A 20130-nucleotide genomic window follows, 5' to 3' on the forward strand; every position below is an offset into this window, starting at 1 on the left:
CATTCAAGATACCCGTGCCATGCAAAACATATCATTCCAATTGTGGTTAAGCCGCCCTTGGTTTGCATAAACAGCCAAGCCTGTAGAATGACACTTCTCGATGATTGGGGGAAAGTACATTTAAAAGACAATCAGCACCATAAAACCACAGGGACCTCTGGAATAGTAGCTAAGAAATAGGTTTAACAGCTTAAGAATGACACTCTTCCCCCAGTTTGTTCCTACATACCTGGGTAAGTAACTCCAAAACAGCTCCTCCCCAATCCTCCCTTCCAATAGCATTAAAATAGTCACATAGTTTTTAAATGTTTAAAGTTGCCCTGTGAGCTTCCTAAAGTCATCTCACCCACAGCAGTTGGAGAGTGCATATTTTATGTCACATGCCCACAAGAGAAGAACCATTTGCTCTAGTCAATAGAATTACGGGCTTTAGAGAGGGATGGAAATCAGATTACTCAAACATGCCAGTTTTGATGGACTTATGGTGACTTTTCTAGAGTGCTGTGTTGAGAAGCATTCTCAAGTCCAACTGGGATCCAAGAGAACGTCTGCCCAGAGGGCTGGTGAGGGAATGGCCAGCTTTGTATATGCCAGATATACCAACCCTGCCTTTGGTCTTTTGCTCATAGTTGAATCAGGTCAAAATGGATACTAAAATTTCTACCCAACCACTATGCCCAACCAACTCAAGCACATCCCAGAAGGTCCTGTAAAATGTCACCCAATGTCACTTATTCATTCTGGCTTTCTTTGGCACTGCTCCCTTCTGCTCGGGGAAAATAAACACTCCCTTGTCAGTTCAAAATTGTAAAGTGCTCGAATCTGTAAACTCTACCTCTTTCTGTATTCTAGTACTTTTTACACTGAGAGGAGGAACTGGATTCCACGTGTGTCTCCTCTGCTGGCAGAAGCTACACCCCACTCATTTCCAGATCCCCAGTGCTTATCCCAGTGCCCGGCCCATGATAAGGACCCAATAAACATTTGCTGAATTCATGTTCCATTTGAACAAATTCCATCCCATTCTAGTCTCATCCAAGAACCTTTAAAACTAGTAAGGGTAAAATTCCAGAGAGGAAATTCAGATGAGCTTATTCCAGAGTAGGAGAGTTTTCTGCTTACTGAGAACCTAGCTCGACTCTCAGAGGGGAAAATGGAGTTTAACCCCTAGAGAACCACAGGGAAAACAACACACCTCCCAGCCTGTTATGCAACCACTCCAAAATCTTCCAAATACAACCTTCTACCTCTATGGCCTTAGGAGTGTGTTTCATCCACACTAGAAAATTTAATCCAATCTTCTGCGGTGAGGATATGACTTTAAGGTGATGCTTTCCAAACTTCAGACATTCTCTAAACCACCTTCTCACATTCTGCCATAACTATCTACGTACCACCTTATTTACTTACTTTCTTTAAACTGACTTTGTTTTAACCTCATCCTAAGCACAAACAATATCTAATGAATACTGCATCAGATCTTTCAGCCACACTTTTTTTTCCCAATAACACTAAAATATTAACAGAGTTTAAATGTTTAAGGTTGCTCCTTGTGCCTGCTGAAATCATCTCAGCCACAGCGGTTTGAGTTCCAGAGTGTGCAAATCACTGCCCTAAATAACTGCTCCACAAGCACACAGATGCAACAAGGTAGCAGCCTGTCCCTTCTACAGAACACTAATCACAGTGATTAAAACCCAATTGCTCTTGGGTAGAAGTCAACACTATCCAGGAAGCAGAAGGGCACAGCAGTTAAGAGCAAGGGATTCAGAGTCAGAAAGAGCTGCATTTAAACCCTGGTTCCCACTTGCTAGTTGTGACCCTAAGCAATTTGTCCACCTGCTCTGAGCCTCAGTTTCCTTATCTGTGAAATGGGGGTAATGACAGCACCCAATTCATAGGGGATCCTGTGGGGATTAAATAAGAAAATGCATTCTAAGTAATTAGTACAGTGCCTGGCACATCACTGGCACTCATTAATGATGTTATTAACAACATCCATTCATTCTACAAATGTATTCACAGCATCTGCTGTGTTCTGACTGAGAATTCAGTGATGAGCCAGACAGGCAGGGCCCTCGAGGAGCTAAGAGTCTGGTGGCAAAGACAGTCTAGGGAAGAAGACAGAACAGAAACAATTGTCAAGGTGATTGCAGACAGGATGAGGTAAGACATGGGGATGCTGGGAGCTGACCTAGACCCCCCAACCCTAGCCAAGGCACAGGGTCAGGGAAGAGATCCAGGAGGAAACTGAGGCATCCAGTTAGACTGACATATTGTGGATGTTACTATTTTTAATTGATAGAACCTGGCAGATTCCAGCCAGATGATGATAACGACAATGATAAAGAAGGATAGGGAATGTAGTAATACCAGCTCAATGCAATCTCTTCCATCGAGACTGACTGACAGGCTGCCATGTCTGGGGGCCATCTTGAGCAAATCCTCTAGGAAAATCTCCAATCTTGTCATCCATCTAAGATGAAGAGGAAGTAGTGAGGAGAGAAGGTCATCGCTGCCATACCACCTGTTCTTCCTTCTGTCTCTGAAAACTTACTTGATGGTCAAGGTTAAAGGGAGGAAAATAAATAAGAAAGATGGTAACATGTCTAAAGGATGCAAGAGGACTGAAAGAGCTTCTATTGGCCAAATCTAAGACTGAGCATCAAAATAAATAATAAGAGTATTATAACCTATTGAATGAAATAAGAACCTTTGAGTCACACTAATATAAACAAAAAGAGAAGAGGGAAAGTTCATTCTTTCAGTAGAAAGCTGACTAGTAAATGTGGAAGAAATGATGGAATTAGAAAATCACCATTTGGGAACCGTCATGGTAATGACTAATTTAGGCAAGAATCATCAATGGATGCTAAAACTCATGGTGAAATTTTGAAGGGGTAATGATATTTACATAATTTCAAAATATCTCCCCACAAGATATTTATTAATTTCAATTGGTAAAATAGTAACTTTACAGTGGAGAAATCTGGCAGACACCATCTTCAACCAAACAATCACAATTAGCATCATCAGTAAACAACAATGTGTTTCCCGCTATCATGCACTCAAAAGAATACTGTATCACTTCCACAGCATCCTTGTTAAAACTGTATAACCTGAACCATCATAAAGAAATCCAGTCTAATCATGGGCAAAAACTCAAATTGAGAGATGGTCTATAAACAAAGCAAGTCTCAGGAACTGTTTCAGATCAAAGGAAACTAAGGAGTTGTGATAACTGAATGCATTGTGTAATCTGGATTTTTCTTTTGCTATGAAGGGCATTATTGGGACAAGTGAAATCTGAATAGGTTCAGAGATTAGCTAGTAGCATTTTATTTTTATTTTTATCAATGTTAATTTTTTGATTTTCAGAATTGTACTGTGATTGTTTAAGAGAATGCCCTGGATTTTAGGAAATACACACTGAAGAAGGTAGGAGTAAAGGGGCATTGTACCTGCAACTTACTCTCAAATGGTTCAAATATATATGTGATATGGATATCATATGGATCCATATATATATATATATGGATGGATGGATGGATGGAACAGGCAGACAGATAAGAGACAGACAGATAAAAGGGTAAGGTGAGTGTAATACAATATCAACATTTGAGAATCTGGTGAAGGGAATTAGGAAGGAATTTTTTATAGTGTTCTTGCAATTTTTCTGTAAGTCAGAAATAATGTCTAAAACATTTTTTAAAAGAGGTGGACATTTTAGACTTTTCCCTCCTAAGTGTTTGAAAGCTCCACCAACCTCTTGAATCTTTAAGAATTGAACAGGAGTAGAAAAAAAAAGAAAGATTTATCATTGAGTCCCTCTCCTCTTAACAAATGCCATCCTCTCTGCTGCAATAGTTACGTCATAAAGAAATCCACGTGAGAGTAAGTGAGCCTAAAGCTGTGAATGATAAACGTCCCTGCTTCACTTCTGCAAAGAGTGTGATGAGAGCTTTCCTGGGGCCATAACGTTTATTAGATCACCTGTGCACGGTATTGAAAGCGACGAATCACGTATGACCATCAAGCTAGACCATGCCCTGTCAAGGGCATCTGACTTCCAGCTTCTCCAGCCCAGGTGCTTGCCTCTCCTATACAACACAATCAGCCAATGGCCATGCATACTAAAAAATAAAACACACAAATAAGCTAACAACACAAAGTCTTTATTATAATGCTCAGGCCCTCAGCACAGCTCTCCATTACTAATCCTTTGCGAGGAAGCAAGCGACCTTCATCTTCATTAACTAGGATTTCAATCACCCTCCATTTCTGTAAATGGCAATAGCACCATCTGTCTTAGGATCCCCATTCCAACGCCACTGCAGTCTGGCCTAACATGCTCTCACAGAGGGAGAGGAAAGACCATAAACATGAATAACCAGATGACAAATGGAGAGAAGGAGCAAAAGGCTCCTTTCCTGACTCTAGATATTTTAGAACATGAACTACACTGCTAGCATAATACACACAGTGATATCTATGAATACAGTCCGTGCACACACACACAAGTGTACACTCACTGCATTAGATCTTCACCAACCACTCTATACCATACTATAACTGCTAGAACTATCTCCAGACAAGTTAAGTCATTTTTCTGGGGAAACTTGGCCAGTGGGTGGTATGGCTGGGATTTGAACCCAGGTCTGTTCGGTTCTATCACCTGTGCCCTTCACCTTTACACTATACTGTTTTTCCATCACTGATGGGAAAATGTGCTCTAAAGTGGCAAGGATCTCAGATACATAGTGGAGTCCATTCAATTCTAGGGCAGAGGAAGAGTTACAGTGGAAGATTCTCCAGTACCTGGCTGCTTTCAACTTCAGCCTCCAGATTCCAAACCAACTCCAAAACTCTTCAAAACTCCAGATTCTGGGAGGTACCGAGAGCACCCCTGGAATTCTTGGCTCCCCTTGCTTTATTCCCACCACCTCTAGTGGTTCTGCCACTGGCCTCAAGCCTCATGTGCCCCCTCTTGCATCTGGTTCCTACAGTATGTGGTGTCTGTGCCGTCTACCTGGCACAAGCCACCTCCAGCATGAGACAGTGGGAAGAGCTCTGGTGTTAGTCTGGGTTCCCATCCCACTTCTGCTGCTTACAAAGATGCCTGACACTGGTCAACCTCTCTGAGCCTCAGTTTCCTCATCTGTAAAATGCAAATAATAACAACTATCTCTCCCATTTACAGTGAGAATCAATTACTCTAAAATATATGTACCAGGCCCACTATATGTATTCAGTAATATTATCCTATTTCCTTGAGCTTGCAGTGATATTTTTCCCATGTGCCATGTGTTATGGGTACCAGGACCCATCACAACTATAACTGGGTTGCAGACTACTGGATGGCAGACTGATAAGACTTTATCAGCCACACAATATATGCCATCCCATGAAAGGAAAGAAAAACAATGCATAAGTTAAAGCCTGATTGGAGCTTCTCCATGGTTCCAACCTAGAACTTTGCTTACAGAGGGTCTGAGATCTAGCAGAGAGGTTTTCTCACCTAGTTAGCAGGAAGGGAAGCAAGCCATGGCTATGTGGCCACTCATGCTGCCCCACAGAGAGGCACTCAGACAGAGCCTGGCGTGGGGGGGGGCACGGACAACAAATGTATATGCTTTTTTTCTCTACTTCCAAATATATTTGCATATTTGATCTACCAAACATTATTAATTTCACATCTTAACAATATGTCTTGTTTTCTTGAACTAGAATTGAAGTTACTCAAAAGTAGTGGTGATTCTATCAGACCCCTTCTTCTGTCTCCCACAGTGTTATTAACTGGTGATTCCCCTGCAGGAAACCAACTAATAATCAAGACTATTATCACAGATTCTGAATAATAACTAGGAAGGATTTTTTTAAAAATAGCTATAATTAGCAGGGCTTATTTATCACTTACTGTGTGTCAGACACTGTTCCAAGCATTTGGTACATATGAACTCCCCTAACAATACTATGAACTAAGTGCTGTTACAAGCCCCATTATACAGATAAAGAAACGAAGGCTCAGACAGGGTAAGCAAGTTGCCTGGGGTCACACAGCCAGGAAGTGGTGAAGTCAGGATGAAAACCCAAGCTGTCTGGCTCCAAAGCTCCTGCCCTTACCCACCCCACCTGACCCGACCCTACCCCCAATGCCACATGAGCTTTGGATGAGATGGAAGCCCAACCCTGATACTTAACTTATCTAAATGAGCCTAGACAAGGCATGTTCTCTCTTAAAGCCTATTTCCTCTCCTGTAAAATGTAATGTTTGAGTATTAAACAGAATAAACCATGAAAATTACCAACATACAATAAGTGTTTAATAAGTGATAGCTGTCATTCGTTTTATAATAATAATCATTCAATCAACAAACTTTTGGGTTTAGTAAAGTTGTGTCCACATAACTGTGGACACATTAATTCAATTATATTTATGATTACCTTTATTCCCGTCTTAATTTAGGTTCACCCAAAATCAGACCTGAGACAAGGTTTGGGGTGCAAGTAGTGTATTTGGGAGGTGATCCCAGGAAGCAGGATGAGGGAATGGAGAGGTGAGGCAGGGAAGGAAGAAAAGCCCATAAAGGACATTATGGGGAGTATCTCCTTAGGCAAGTGGGGATGGGTTCAGAATGAGCCCCCAAAGGCATATTATGCACTAATCCTTGTCCTTCATCTTGCAGGTTGCTTCCAAGGACACAAACCCACTGGCATTTCCAGCCCACCCTGCACTCAGGACGAACATGCTCCACTGGCCCCAAAACAGCTCCCAGGCAGAGACACAAGAGCTTGAGATAGGAAGCCCTTTGTGTGTACAGAAAGTGTCCACCAAAGCTGCAGGTGACATCTGAGGTGGACATGGGGGTATGGGCAACCTCACAGCTCTGAGAAGTGGGCAGACACAGTCTTCTCACCACCAAGGCAATAATTCCAATGTGGCTTGTTTGCAGTCACAAGGCTAGTTAGTAGCAAAGTTGGGACTCAACTAGAGCTCCTTCTAAAACACCTCCTAGGAAACTCTCAACTCCTTCAAAAGTACAAGAGATGAAGGCAGGCACTGGGTAAGTAAAATCACTCTACATATAACAGAAAAAAATCTCACCAGCGTGTTATCTCCTGTTTGTTCCTTACAAATAACAAAGTATCTCTAACTAAATACCCTGTTACCCAACCAGCATACCTCACTACAATAATTCATAATAAGCACATTCTTGAACTAATTTTTCATTGTGGAACTTCAGAGATGCTACATCAGTAGGAATGTGGCAACGGATGATAGATTCATGAGTGGTGTTTGTATAAGCCTTTGGGGCAAATACAAAGAGGTAGTCCATTTGATCTTTAGAAAACCCAGCGTGTTTTAAATGAGCCCTACTGGACTGAATTTCTCCAACACCACAGGACTGAAAGATTCAGCAGCTTTAGGGAAGGGCAGGATCCTGATCAGGGTTAGGGAAGGGTTTTGATGAGGATAAGAAACTATCTTTACTCCAGATCTAGGGAAGAGGGCCTGAAATTTAAGGTAGGGGGCACTAGGTCAACACCAAATGAGAAGGTAAAACTTGAATAGAACTTTCTTATGCAAAGTAATAACAATGCTTTAAAAATCCCATAAGCAAAAATAAAAAAATTAAAATCCCATAAGCATAAATTTTACTAGAAATAATTATGTTATATATAATATGTATATCAAATTCTTCTATAAATTATGGAAGACCTTATTAAAGACCTCCCTAGTTTAAAATGAGAAATTCAGCCTGAATAGGCCACAAGTCCTACTAGAAGATTTTTAAAGAGAAATTGTGGGTAAATGTTGATACAATCTTTTCCTCTTCTGCATGAGAATTTGACCTTGGGTTAACTTTCTGGCTCCAATCCTCTGAACCTTCAGAAAGAGGAAATGTCGCTGTGTTAGTGGGCCACACTGCTCATAGTAGAACTGCCTCTGCTTGGGAGACTGCATCTGTGCTGGGTGTTCGTGGTATGAACCTGAAAGACCTGATGGGGACTCCACAGCTTTGGGAGTCCTTGAGTAGCATGCCTGTTATAACTGGGCATGTCCCCTGCAGGGACCCTGGGAGCTCAGCTGACGGAGCTGTTACAAGAGCAGTTGTCCCTAAGCCAGCATGCCTCCCACATCTGCTAAATGTGGGTCTCAGCACCTTGCCCCTGAGCTGCCGTGTGGAGATGGGGAAAAGGAAGAATAGCCCCTGAGGATCCACAGAAGAGCTGCCCGGTGCTGTCCTCATGCTCCTAGGTCAATCTGAGTGTGTCTGGATGCTTGGTTGGGCCTAAAAGGAAATGCTGGATAAGCATAGTAGAAGCGTTCCTATTTTAATGAATATACTGTTACTCACAAACTAATCGTTCCACTCTTGTCCTTATAAATCCATTAGAGTTCCTTGCAATAATTAGCACAATGATCTGTAGATGTGTGCCAGTGAGTTTAAGTGCTTGCACATAATTAGTTTTCTAAAACAGACAAAAAGATCCCTCCTGAAATCTTATTTACATAATGAATCTGTTGAGCAAAGCCTGTTCTCACACAAACTACGAATGAGATAGCCTAAGCCATGCACGAAATTGAATGAGGTGGAACAAAGAGAATGAGGTTTGAGTGCAGGTGTAATAAACGCGTGCCCTGTGGCTCCTATCAAAGCTGGTCTCCCTGCTCATGGGCCAGCTGATGATTTTGATACACTGCCCCAGAAGGGTAGAGGTTTATGTTCACACATAAACAGTACAGGGGTCTGAAAACAGGCTCTTCCAAGCTGGGACAGTAGGGGGCCTCAGGCCTCAGTCATGCCCCCCCCAACACAAGCAAGCAGTCCAGTGATGACCACTAAGCCACTGCAAGAAGTGCCCTGAGCTCTCCCAAGCCAGGGCAGTGGGGGTCCTCGGGCCTCAGTCACATCCCCCCAACATGAGCAACCAGCCCAGTGACAACAACCAAGCCACCACAGGAAGCACCCCAGGCTCTCCCAAGCCGGGGAAGTGGGGGACCTCGGGCCTCAGTCACGCCCCCCCCAACATGAGCAACCCGTCCTGCAACAACCACCAAGCCACAGCAAGAAGGGCCCCAGGTTCTGAGATGGGATGGTGTGGGGCAAGGGCTTTTGCTGCACCCTCCTGACATCTGCACCCAGCCCAGCAGTGACCAAGCCACTGCTGGAAGCCCCCCAGTCTCCACTGTGGAAATGAGGGGGGTGCCATAGGCCTCAATCCCATCCTTCCTCCTTCCTCCTTCTTCCATCACATTTCTTTCCCCTTTCCCCTCTTCCCCTCCCTCCCAACTGCCCTGCAACAACATCATAGAGGGTAAAAAAAATAATATTAATAAAATTAAATTTAAAAATTACCTTTAAGAAGGATTTGAAAAAAAAAATTATGATAGAATTCCTTCTTAATATGGAGCTTCTCCTATGTATTTAAAATGTGATTCATTTTATAGAAATGCGGTTTACTCTTACAGACCCTCTGACAATGAAAAGCAAGTCATTTGTGTCATGGGCAGACAAATGAGAGAATCTAAAGACATACAAATCATTGCACACATGAGACTTGTTAGGCCTTTTTTCCTTGACAACATGATCATGAGTTGTAGTCATAGATTATAGTCAAATGACCAGAATCCCCGAGATTGCTCCCTCTTAATTTTCTAACAGCTAATTGTAAGATATCAGTGCCAGTTGACCCATATAAATGTGGCCACAAAACCAAGGGAGGAAAAAAGACTGCTTAGAGTCTTCTTCATAACTCCCCATGTCAATGTCTACCTGTATGTATAAAATTATATCCATAGATCTATGTCAGTTTTTCTCAAACTTTTTTACATTATGGCCCCTTTAGAAATGTTTTTAGATTTCTTTTTCCTAATCTCCACCACAAACCCCCAATGAAATTTTAATGCCACAGATACACTGCATATCTATGTATACTGCATATCTGCCTATGTACACTGCATATCTGTCTATGTACACTGCATATCTGTCTTTGCGGAGCCACAGACTACTGTAAAATCCAAGATATTTTCATACCTCCCCTAAGAACCAAATTTGCCCCCTCAGGAGTGATTTCACCCTGGTTGGAGAATGCCTACTCTATGTATGTGTTATTCACGTGCTACATATATGCATTATATGTATGTGTATATATTATACACACATAATATATGTGCATAGAAAATGAGAGAAACAACACATACTTTCTACTTTCTTCATCATATTTTCTAAGATGTTTCAACTTCCACAATAACCAAGTATTACTTTCACTGGAGAAAAAAAAAAAGAGCCTTTTATTTCGTGTGCGCGCGCGCGTGCGCGCACGCGTTAGTAAGGCCAGAGAAGGAAAACCACACACTTAAATGGAAAAAAAGAAAGGAAAGGAAAAGAAGAAAGTAAGCAGTTCTTAGAGAGTGAACACAAAGCAGGAGAAATGGTTTTGATTAAGACCAATCACGGCCGTCTGACATATTCCAACACACCTGCACGGCAAGGCTCCCAGCAGAGATAAGACACGCTACAGCTAATATTTCTTTTCTTGCCGTGTTCATTCGGAAAAGGTGAGATCCTACTGGGGACAGGTTTGAAACCCAAACAGTCCGTCTGATAAACACCATCATCGACGTGGCTGAGACTGCCGGGGATAAAAGGTCTAAACCTAGCCTTCCTCCAACCCAAGACCTCCCACGGTGTTGTGTGCTTTAAAAATCACAGGAACAAACAGTTTTGAAAGATTTGGGTCCTGTTCAGAAAGACCTGTGACTTTGAAACTTTGTTTCATCCTTTAAAAGGAAATAAAGGTTCTGCAACTGCCGAGTTAGCAACAGAGACCAGGCCCAGCAGAGTATGGGGCTGAAGAAAAGAAACCAGAGACAAAAGAGAGACTGCTGAAACCAGAACGCACTGAGTAGCTCTGGAAGTATCTTTGGCCCCGTTCCACGGGATATAGAGCTGGCTTCTCAAACCTTCTCACCTACTCTCTGAGGCAGTTTATTCTAGAATCAAAGCCGTCCAGAGTGGGAAAACCACCAGAGGGAGAAAAAAAATAAGTACATATCTGAAACAGGTTTTACAAAACAACACAAGTATTTATTCTTACCACATGTAATGTGTTCCAATATATTCTAGTCTAGGCTAGTCTATTTCATTTTTTTAATGCTAGTCACAGCCCATGAAAATGATGCCATCGTCCACTAATGAGTCATGACCTCAGCTTTAAAAACATGAATGTATTCCAACCCCTTTGGTCCACAGATGAGAAAGCTAAGATTCAGAGAGGTTAAATTCAAGGTCACCAGACTACCTTCTAGCAGAACCAGGAGTAGCTCAGACCCAGGTAAATGTTGGCTGTTGTTATCAGTCTAATAACTGGAACTCAACTCGACTAACGCCTTTCCTATAAACCCTTCCTTACTGAATTCCTGGTCAGAATTCATGCTGCCTCCTTCCCCCTGCCCACACTATCCAGGCTACCTCTGTCTCTGTCTTGGATTTTTTTTTTTTTTTAAACACTTGGGGACATGGTGCCCTGATGTCTCCCTGTGAATCTGGAGACGTGGTCCCAGGTCAAGTGGTCCCATGGCATTGTCCACATCACTAAACTCAACACTGTGCCTCTCTCCTCTCCTCTTGCCATGAACACAGCATCCTCTGAGGAGCTACTTTCCTTGAGGAAGAGTTGAGCTTGCTAACCCAGACAGAAGAACCTGATGGGCAAAGCTTCAGTCTGCAGGATACATGGTACAATCAGTGTCTCAGATTCACCCACACATGGTCATGAGAGCTCCTAAAACACTGACTGAATTGGTGGAGACCCCCATGGGCAGCTACTCTGAAGCCCCCTGAGGGATGACAACTGAGCACAGGCAATAGGAGGGGTCAGTTGTACGTCCCAGAGTCCTGAGACCCTCAGCAGTGCTTAAATAATGTGTTGCAGGTCTCTTATGACGTTTCACTCCATCAACTGGGAACTGATATACATCAACTGATATACAATTTCCAAAAAGGCTGAGTCGATTTGGAAGACTTTGAGGAAGTGGGCAATTCAGCTCTATCCAGACAAAATAAACCCAACAGGGGTCTGGGAAAAGGCTCACACTTAAAAACCAAAGCCAGCCTTTCTCACTTGACCCCTGTCTTGTAGATTAAGAGATCATGTTTCCAGAGACTCTTCTTTCTGATCAAGTTCTGCATCACTTTGTGGCATGCACAGGGAGGCGGTGAGGAGGGTGCCCTGACTGTGGGATGCCATAGCAAGCAGACCCCAAACACCTCCCCCACCTTCCACTAAGGTGGCAGCTTGGCCCCCAGCCTTCCTGCAACTCTACCGCACGTTCACATCTTGAGGTCTCAGCAGCCTCCAATCTCTGTGGCTCTCACAAAACCATGAAGCTCAAACCCAACTCCAATCAGAAAAGTATCCATCCTCTACTTAAACCTCTGAGGTCCCAAAGATGTGTTCTGTGTCCCCAAGCTGGCTGTCACACCACAGCTGGAATGACCTTTGTAAAATCGTGTCCTTCACTTAAATCTCTCTGGGGCCTTCACAGGTCCTTAGAATGGAAAATCAATCTCTACACCATGGCTTCCAACAGAGTTTCACAAACCACAGCCCATGGGCCAAATCTGGCCAGGGACCTGTTTTGATAGGTGAAGTTTTATTGGAATACAATCACACCCATTTGTTTACATATTGTCCATGGCTGTGTGTGTGCTACAATGGCAGACTTGAGTAACCGCAACAGAGAACAGACAGCCTGAAAACCTAAAATATTTACGCTTTAGCCCTTTACAGAAAAAGTTTGCCAACCCCTGGCTTGCAGGATCCTGCCTACCTTTTTTTTTTTTTTATTGTAATAAAATACACATAACATAAAATTTACCATTTTAACCATTTTTAGATGTACAGTTCAGTGACAGTAAGTACATTGGTATTGTTGTGCAACCATCACCACCACCCTTGTCCAGAACTTTTTCATCTTCCCAAATTGAAACTCTGTTCCTATTACATAATAACTTCCCATTCTCCCTCCCCCCAACTCCTGGCAACCACTATTCCACTTTCTGACTCTATGAATCTGAGTACTCTAAGTACCTCATATATGTGGAATCATGTAGAATTTGTCCTTTTGTGACTGGCTTATTTCACTTAGCATAACATCTTAAGAGTTCATGCATGTTGTAGCATGTGTCAGAATTTCCTTCCTTGTTGAGGCTGAGTAATATTGCATTCTAAGGATAGACCATATTTTGTGTATCCATTCATCTGCTGGTGGACACTGCGGTTGTTTCCACCCTTAGGTTATTGGAAATGGTGTTACTCCCTTAGCCACAGAGACCTCTGTCAATTCCCCCAATGTGTCACACTTCCTTCCTCCCTCCACTGAGATGAGCTGTAGGTATCAAACACGCACTGGATTTCAAAGACTTCATATAGAAACAAGAATGCTAAATATCTAGGTAATAATATTTTACATTGATTCTATGTTGACATGATAATATTTTGACATACTGTGTTAAATACATATTATGAAAATTAATATCTTGTTTCTTTTTATTCTTTTTAATGTAGCTACTAGAAAATTAAGGTTAATGCATAGCTCATATCCTATTTCTAGCAGCAGCACTAGGCAGGGCTCAACAAACTTTTCCCGTAAAGGGCCAGATGGCAAGTATTTTCAGCTTTGCAGGCCATACTCAACTTGGCCATTGTCACACAAAAGCAGCCATCGACAATGCATAAAAGAATGAAAACGTTCGTGTTCTAAGACATTTTATTTACAAAAACAGGCCACAGGTCAGATTTAGCCATAGTTTGCCAACCCATAATCCAGAATATTAATAGTATAAAACAGTTTCTGGAAAATCCTATTCTGTTTATCTTCTCAGAACCCTCAGTGAAAAGCCATGTTTCATTCAGCGAGAGTGGAAATACAAGTCTATTCCCGCCTCCTTGGCCACCAGGTGGCGCCCTGCAGCCCAGGGCCCCTCCACTCCGGGGCACCCTGAACCACACTCACTTGGGCGTGTGAGCCTCATCCACGCGGTGGCCCAGCTGGAACTCGTGGGATTTGCTCCGATGCAGTGCCGTGAACCCTGGGATCAAGTGGATCAGCTTTCGGGAGGAGGGCGGTGGAGTCCCCGGGGGCTTCAGCTTGTTCTTCCTCCTTATGGGTGGTGTACCCGGCGGGGTGACGGTGACGATATTGGGGGTGCGTGGAGGGGTGCGGACCGTATGCCGCTGCCGGGGCGAGGGGGGCAGGGAACGGTGGCCAGACTCCATTGGTGGTGGCGGGCACAGGCCTGGATAGGCGTCCACGGTGAGCCTGTCCACATGGGTGTACACGGGAGCCCCGGGAGTGGGGCTGGTGTGACAGTAGTGCTGGACGCACTTGGACTGGACCCTGGGGCTCTGGGAGAGGTGGGTGCGGATCCACGGGGTGGGCTCCGGGGTGCACACGGGATTGTTCTCCTTCCCCGTCTCCGTGGTGGGCCACTGGATGGTCCAATCTTGTTTGGAAAGGTTGCCTCCTGAATTGGAACAAAGGAGCAGAAAGAACGGATAAGCCATGAGAAAGCCAGGTGGGTTACACCATGGGCACCACTGCATCACATGCACCATTACATCACATGGACCATTGCATCATATGCACCATTTTCCATATGCACAATTAGGCCATAAACACCTAAATATATAAACGTGCACCTTTGTTATATCATGTGCACATTTACATAAATCCAACCACACCCACTTGACTGCTAGGAAAAGAGAATGAAATCCCTTTGCTGATCATGTTACCCTCTCCCCCACTCAGCCGCCTTACCTTCCACTGTCCCATGGGAGCCCACAGAAAAGCAAACAAGTTAATTCTTGCCTTCTGAGCTTTCCAAAGGTCCCAGTTCTAGCAGTTCTGAGGTGATTTAAAGGATGTTCAAGGACAGCTTTTCCCTGACTTGGCAATTTTAATACCTAACCCCCCATGTGAGATACACGAATTCTGCAGCAGTCAAGTGCTCCCTGGTCCCTCCCTGACCACTTCTGCTGGATCTACAGTTGCTGTGTACTCAAAAGGCACATCAGCAACACACAGACAAGGTCCAGGTGCTCTGGACTTACATTCTGCCAAAGCATGATAGGCAAGCAAACATGCTCGCTGAGGGATTTCAGATGGTTATTAGCACTGGGAGGGAAATAAACAGAATGATGGGATAAAAAGAGTACGGTTAACAGCAAATGGATAAGCAGACTGTGGTACTTACAAACCATGAACTACTGCTCAGCCATAAAAAGGAACCAAGTATTGATTCACATAACAACCTGAGTGAATCTGCAGAGAATTATGCTGAGCAAAAAAAGTCAATCCCAAAAGGTTATTTACTGTATGACTTCATTTATATAACAATTTTGAAATAATAACATTTTAGAAATAGAGGTAAGTTGGTGGCTGCTAGGCGTTAGGGATGAGGGACAAGAAGGTAGGAGGGAAGTGGGTGTAGCTTTCAAAGAGCAACACGAGGGATCCCGGATCCCGGATACTGGAGTGTTGGAACTCTCCAGTGTCTTGACTGTGGTAGTGGATACATAAACCCATCCAGGGGATACAATTATATACAACTAATCACACACACACACACACACACACACACACACACACACACACACACACACACACACACACACACACACACACACACACACATTGTGCTACAGTTTTGTAAAATGTTACCATTGGGAGAAACTGGGCAAGGTGTACAAGGGATTTGTCTGTATTATTTCTTATAACTGCCTGTGAATCTACAATGATCTCAATTAAAATTTCAATTAAGAAATGAAAATAAAATACAAGACTACAGGAGGAGGTTACTTTCGTGGAGTGATCAGGGAAGGCCTCTTAAGGAAGTGACATTTACACTGGCATCTGAAGGACAAGAAGGGGATCGCTGTGCCAAGAGCCAGGGACAGAGCATACCAGGCAGGGGAAACAGCAAAGGCAAAGGCCTGGAGGTAGAAAGGACTGATTTTTTTTTTTAAGTCTTCCAACAGCTTATTAGAAAGAATAGAGACCTTTTAAAAAAAAATCCCCAACATCATGAACATAAATTGAGACTTTCAGCCCTAGTAGAAGCTGAAGCAAAAAAAGAAAAAGAAAAAGAAATTAACAAATCCAATAGTGTATTAACATCTCCCACTCATTTGCCATATTGACAGCGCAAATGCAAGTTTGGTCTAAAGATAGTCTCTCCGGCAACAATTCACAGCCTTTCTCCTCCTGCACGCTAAGAAACACAAACACGGAAAGGTCTAGCAATACCACATGTACGGGCTTCTAAGCCATCTAAATTAGGACAGTTGCTTTCCTAGGTCCCTCTCTTGGGTGCCTTTGTGAAGACAAGTTTCTGAGGTATAATGACAATGGATGACATGCTAAAGGAGAGGCTGAAAGGACACATGATGGACAGACCACCAGGCCCATGGGCCAAGGTGCATGTTGGATTTTACATGAAGTTCAGTGGGAAGTCATTGAGAGTTTTGAGGCAGGGGAGACATTTCATCTAATGTTCATTTCCCAAAGATCACTCAGGCAGCTGGATGGGAAAGAGGAGCCCAATTAATTAAAGGGTAGGACAGGGATAATGAAAGAGATGATCCCAGCTTTAACTGGGGTGGTGGCAGCAAAGATGGAGAGGGGCCAGCTGGGCGTCAACAGAGGAAGAAGAGCTGGCAGGACCTGGAGGAAGGTAATCATGTGGGTCCTCCCATGACAGACCAAGCAAGGAGATTTGGGATAGAAAGATATTGCAACTCATAGCTGACTAGCAATAACAATAATAATTACTATAATGACAATAAGAGCTAATTGATAGCACACTTGACAGTTTACAAAATGCTTTCATAAACACTGACTCACTGCCCCATTTTTAATTAAGATAACTTCTTTTGCTATTACACATTCATTACAGAAAAATTAGAAAATTCAGATAAGGAAAAAGGCATGTTGTTCTATAGCCTGGCCACCCCTACTAATATTTGGTAGTGGAGCCTTCCAGATAGTTTTCTGTGCATATATTTTACCCAAAAAGAAAAAAAAAGTGCCATAACACCTTATTTAATGGTTTGTCATCTGCTTTCTTCACTTCTCATATTGGGACTGTTTTACATATTAATTTTTGTACTGTGTGCAAAAGGCCATTTTGATCTCCATTTTATAGATAAGGAAACGGATGTAGAGAAGAAGATGTGCCTAACACCAGGTCACAAGAGAGACAGTAACTGTCAGCTGGGATTCAAACCCAGGATCTCAGCCACCTCAACTATCAAGACATACAGATGTGACAGAGAGCTGGGGCCTGCATTTGCCAAAGACCATGGACCACCATGGATCAATCAAATAGGAATAGATGCTAGAAAAAGGGCTCATTTCTCACCAGGGTTTCCCTCTTCTCTACCCCCAGACTCGCCAGAGCATTCTACCAAAGTCGCCATCATTACAATACCTACTCTCTAATATCTACACACACACATTAGCCCAGTGACTACAAGAGTCAGCCCTAGGGTCAGACGACTTGGACTCCAAATCTAAGCTCCCCCACTTACTGGCTGTGTGGCCTTGGACATTCCTCTAACCTCTCTGAGCCTCAGCTTCCTCATCTGTGAAACGGGACTATAATAGGACCTAACTCAGGCACTACCATGAGAATCAAACACGATATAACACAAGCAATGTACCTAGCACAGTTCTTAGCACACAGTAGGTGCTCCGTAAGTGTGAGCTGCTTTTATTGTAACTTTCAATACTATGGTAATATGTCAATCTCTCCTGTTTAGAGAGTATGTACTGGTTCTGAGAGCTTTACTATCATCATCCTTTGTACGGTGAGGAAGCTGGTGTTCAGAGTGGCTAAATAACTGAGAGTCGGGGACAGAACAGGAATCTGGCCAAGATCAGTTTCTCCATCACCCAGCAATCTCTGGATTGATGTATTGGCTCAGGAAATACAAACTAATTGTCATATTAGCCTAAGTAAAACATGCTTAAAAAATCAAATCTATTTTTTAAAGTATCTTAATTATATACTGCACTACGAAGCCACAAATAAGTACTTTGGGCATTATCACTATAAGCCGTTACCCAAACTGAATAAAGTGAAGCAGTACGGGACTGGGAATCAGAGGGACCTCACTTAGAATTCTGGTTCCACCACTGACCAGCTCTGGGACCTTGGGCAAGTTACTTAATCTCTCTGAGCCTCGGTTTGGAGGTTCATAAAATGGGAATAATTATTGCTTTATTGGAGAATGCAGTGGGGATTAAATGTGTTAATTCATTCATGCATGTATTTCACAAATACTTGAAAGCCTTTCATTTACCAGGCACTGTTCTAGGCACCAGGATAGAGCAATGAATAAAACAGACAAAAATCCCTGTGATTGTGGAGCTCACATGCTGAGTAGGGAATCAGAGAAGAAAAGGGGGTGAACAGATAGATGACATATATAATTTATCATGTATTATATGTCAGTGATAATAAATGCTGCAGAGGGAAAGAAAGCAGGGCATAAGGATGAAAAAGGTGCTGGGGCTACTTTAATCAGAAAAGGATGAGGAGGTGGCAGCGGACATTTGAGCAAATATCATAGTGAAGTGAGGGGCAAGTTCATGAGATAAAGTGAGTCAAAGTATCAGACAGAGCCTGGACCATCATGATGATGCAGACAATTGGGCAGTTGAGGATGGACTGAAACATCTACTGGGGATGTCTTGTGGCTCATCCCATCTGTCCCCAGGCATTTACTGTGCCAGCCCCTGCGGTTGAGTATCTTTCTCTTCCCTGCCCTCGAGATGCTCACAGTCTAGTGGGAAAGGTTAACAATCAAATAAGCTCTCACTGCAATTCCATTCCTAGCTGTAGACCCCCAAAGAATTAAAAGCAGGAACTCAAATGCTTGTACACAAATGGTTCACAGCAGTACTATTCACAGTGGCCAAAAGGTGGAACCAACCCAAGTGTCGATCAACTGAGGAATGGATAAACAAAATGCGATATGTCCGTATGATGGGATATTATTCAGCCATGAAAAGGAATGAAGCACTAATTCAGGCTACAATGCGGATGAACCTCAAAAACATGCTAAGTAAAAGAAGCCAGACACAAAAGGTCATATATCGTATGACTCCATTTACATGAAATGTCCAGAGTAGGCAAATCCAGAGAGACAGAACACAGACTGGCAGTTGCCAGGGGCTGGGGGAGGAGGAGAATAGAGGTAACTGTTCAACAGGCGCCGGGTTTCCTTGGGGCAATGAAAATATTTTGGAGCTATTTAGGGGTGGTGGTTGCACAACATGTGAATGCACCAAATGCCACTGAATTGTTCACTTTAAAATGGTTGATTTTACATTATGTGAAATGCATTTCAATAAAATAAATCAGATAGTACTCACAATAGCAAATATGGAATCCTATGTCAGAGAGAGTGGAGGAGTGTACGGGCACAAAGGACGGGAACCCTGCTGGCTGAGGACAGGTGGGGAAAGGCACCCTGGAGGAGGTGGCGCCCAAGCCCACACCTTGAGGATGAGAATGAGAAGTTCCCAGGAAACAGGGCGGAAGAGGAGGAAAGGGGGGTAAGGAAAGACCATCTGGGGATGTGCTCTCCTAGGTGGAAGGGGATGCTGACGGGTAAGGGTTAATGTGACTGATCCCCTGCAGCTGGCCTCCCAAAGAGGGACATGGTCTCCTGCAGAACTGGAAACTTGTGGCAGCGGAGGGCTTATGGCAGTGAAACCCAGCAATGAGCAGGGTGGAAGCTCTGCTCTGCCACGTCATACAGCTGCAAGCTCAAGGCTTGGACCCCAGCCCCATAGTCATGCCAAGAGAAGGGCTGGCACACCCCTAACCATAAATGATGACGGGGTAGAAGACAAGTTTCTGTTGGGGCATACTCTATCCACAGGGCTTGGGCCCCAAACCCCTGTTCATGACAAGGACAAAGCTGGCTCTCCCAGCAGGCAAATGCTAAGAAGTAGATTGGGGCTGGAGGCCAAGGTTCTGCCCATGATATCACTGTTGTAGGCCAGCCCCTGATCACACCAGGGAGGGGCTAGTGCTTCCTTGATCACACAGC

At 43.5% G+C, this 20130-nt stretch overlaps 1 protein-coding gene across 1 annotated transcript in view; it reads right to left on the reverse strand.

Annotated features, from left to right (window-relative positions):
- KSR2 (kinase suppressor of ras 2) overlaps positions 1 to 20130 on the reverse strand; it is a 418923-nt gene that overhangs the window by 244815 nt on the left and 153978 nt on the right. The window contains exon 4 of the mRNA XM_063087289.1: positions 14024 to 14534. Within this exon, the coding sequence (XP_062943359.1) occupies positions 14024 to 14534 (511 nt within the window). The remainder of the gene's footprint in view (positions 1 to 14023; positions 14535 to 20130) is intronic.

Source organism: Cynocephalus volans, chromosome 2, assembly GCF_027409185.1.
Source record: "Cynocephalus volans isolate mCynVol1 chromosome 2, mCynVol1.pri, whole genome shotgun sequence".
In the NCBI taxonomy this organism is placed as follows: domain Eukaryota; kingdom Metazoa; phylum Chordata; class Mammalia; order Dermoptera; family Cynocephalidae; genus Cynocephalus; species Cynocephalus volans.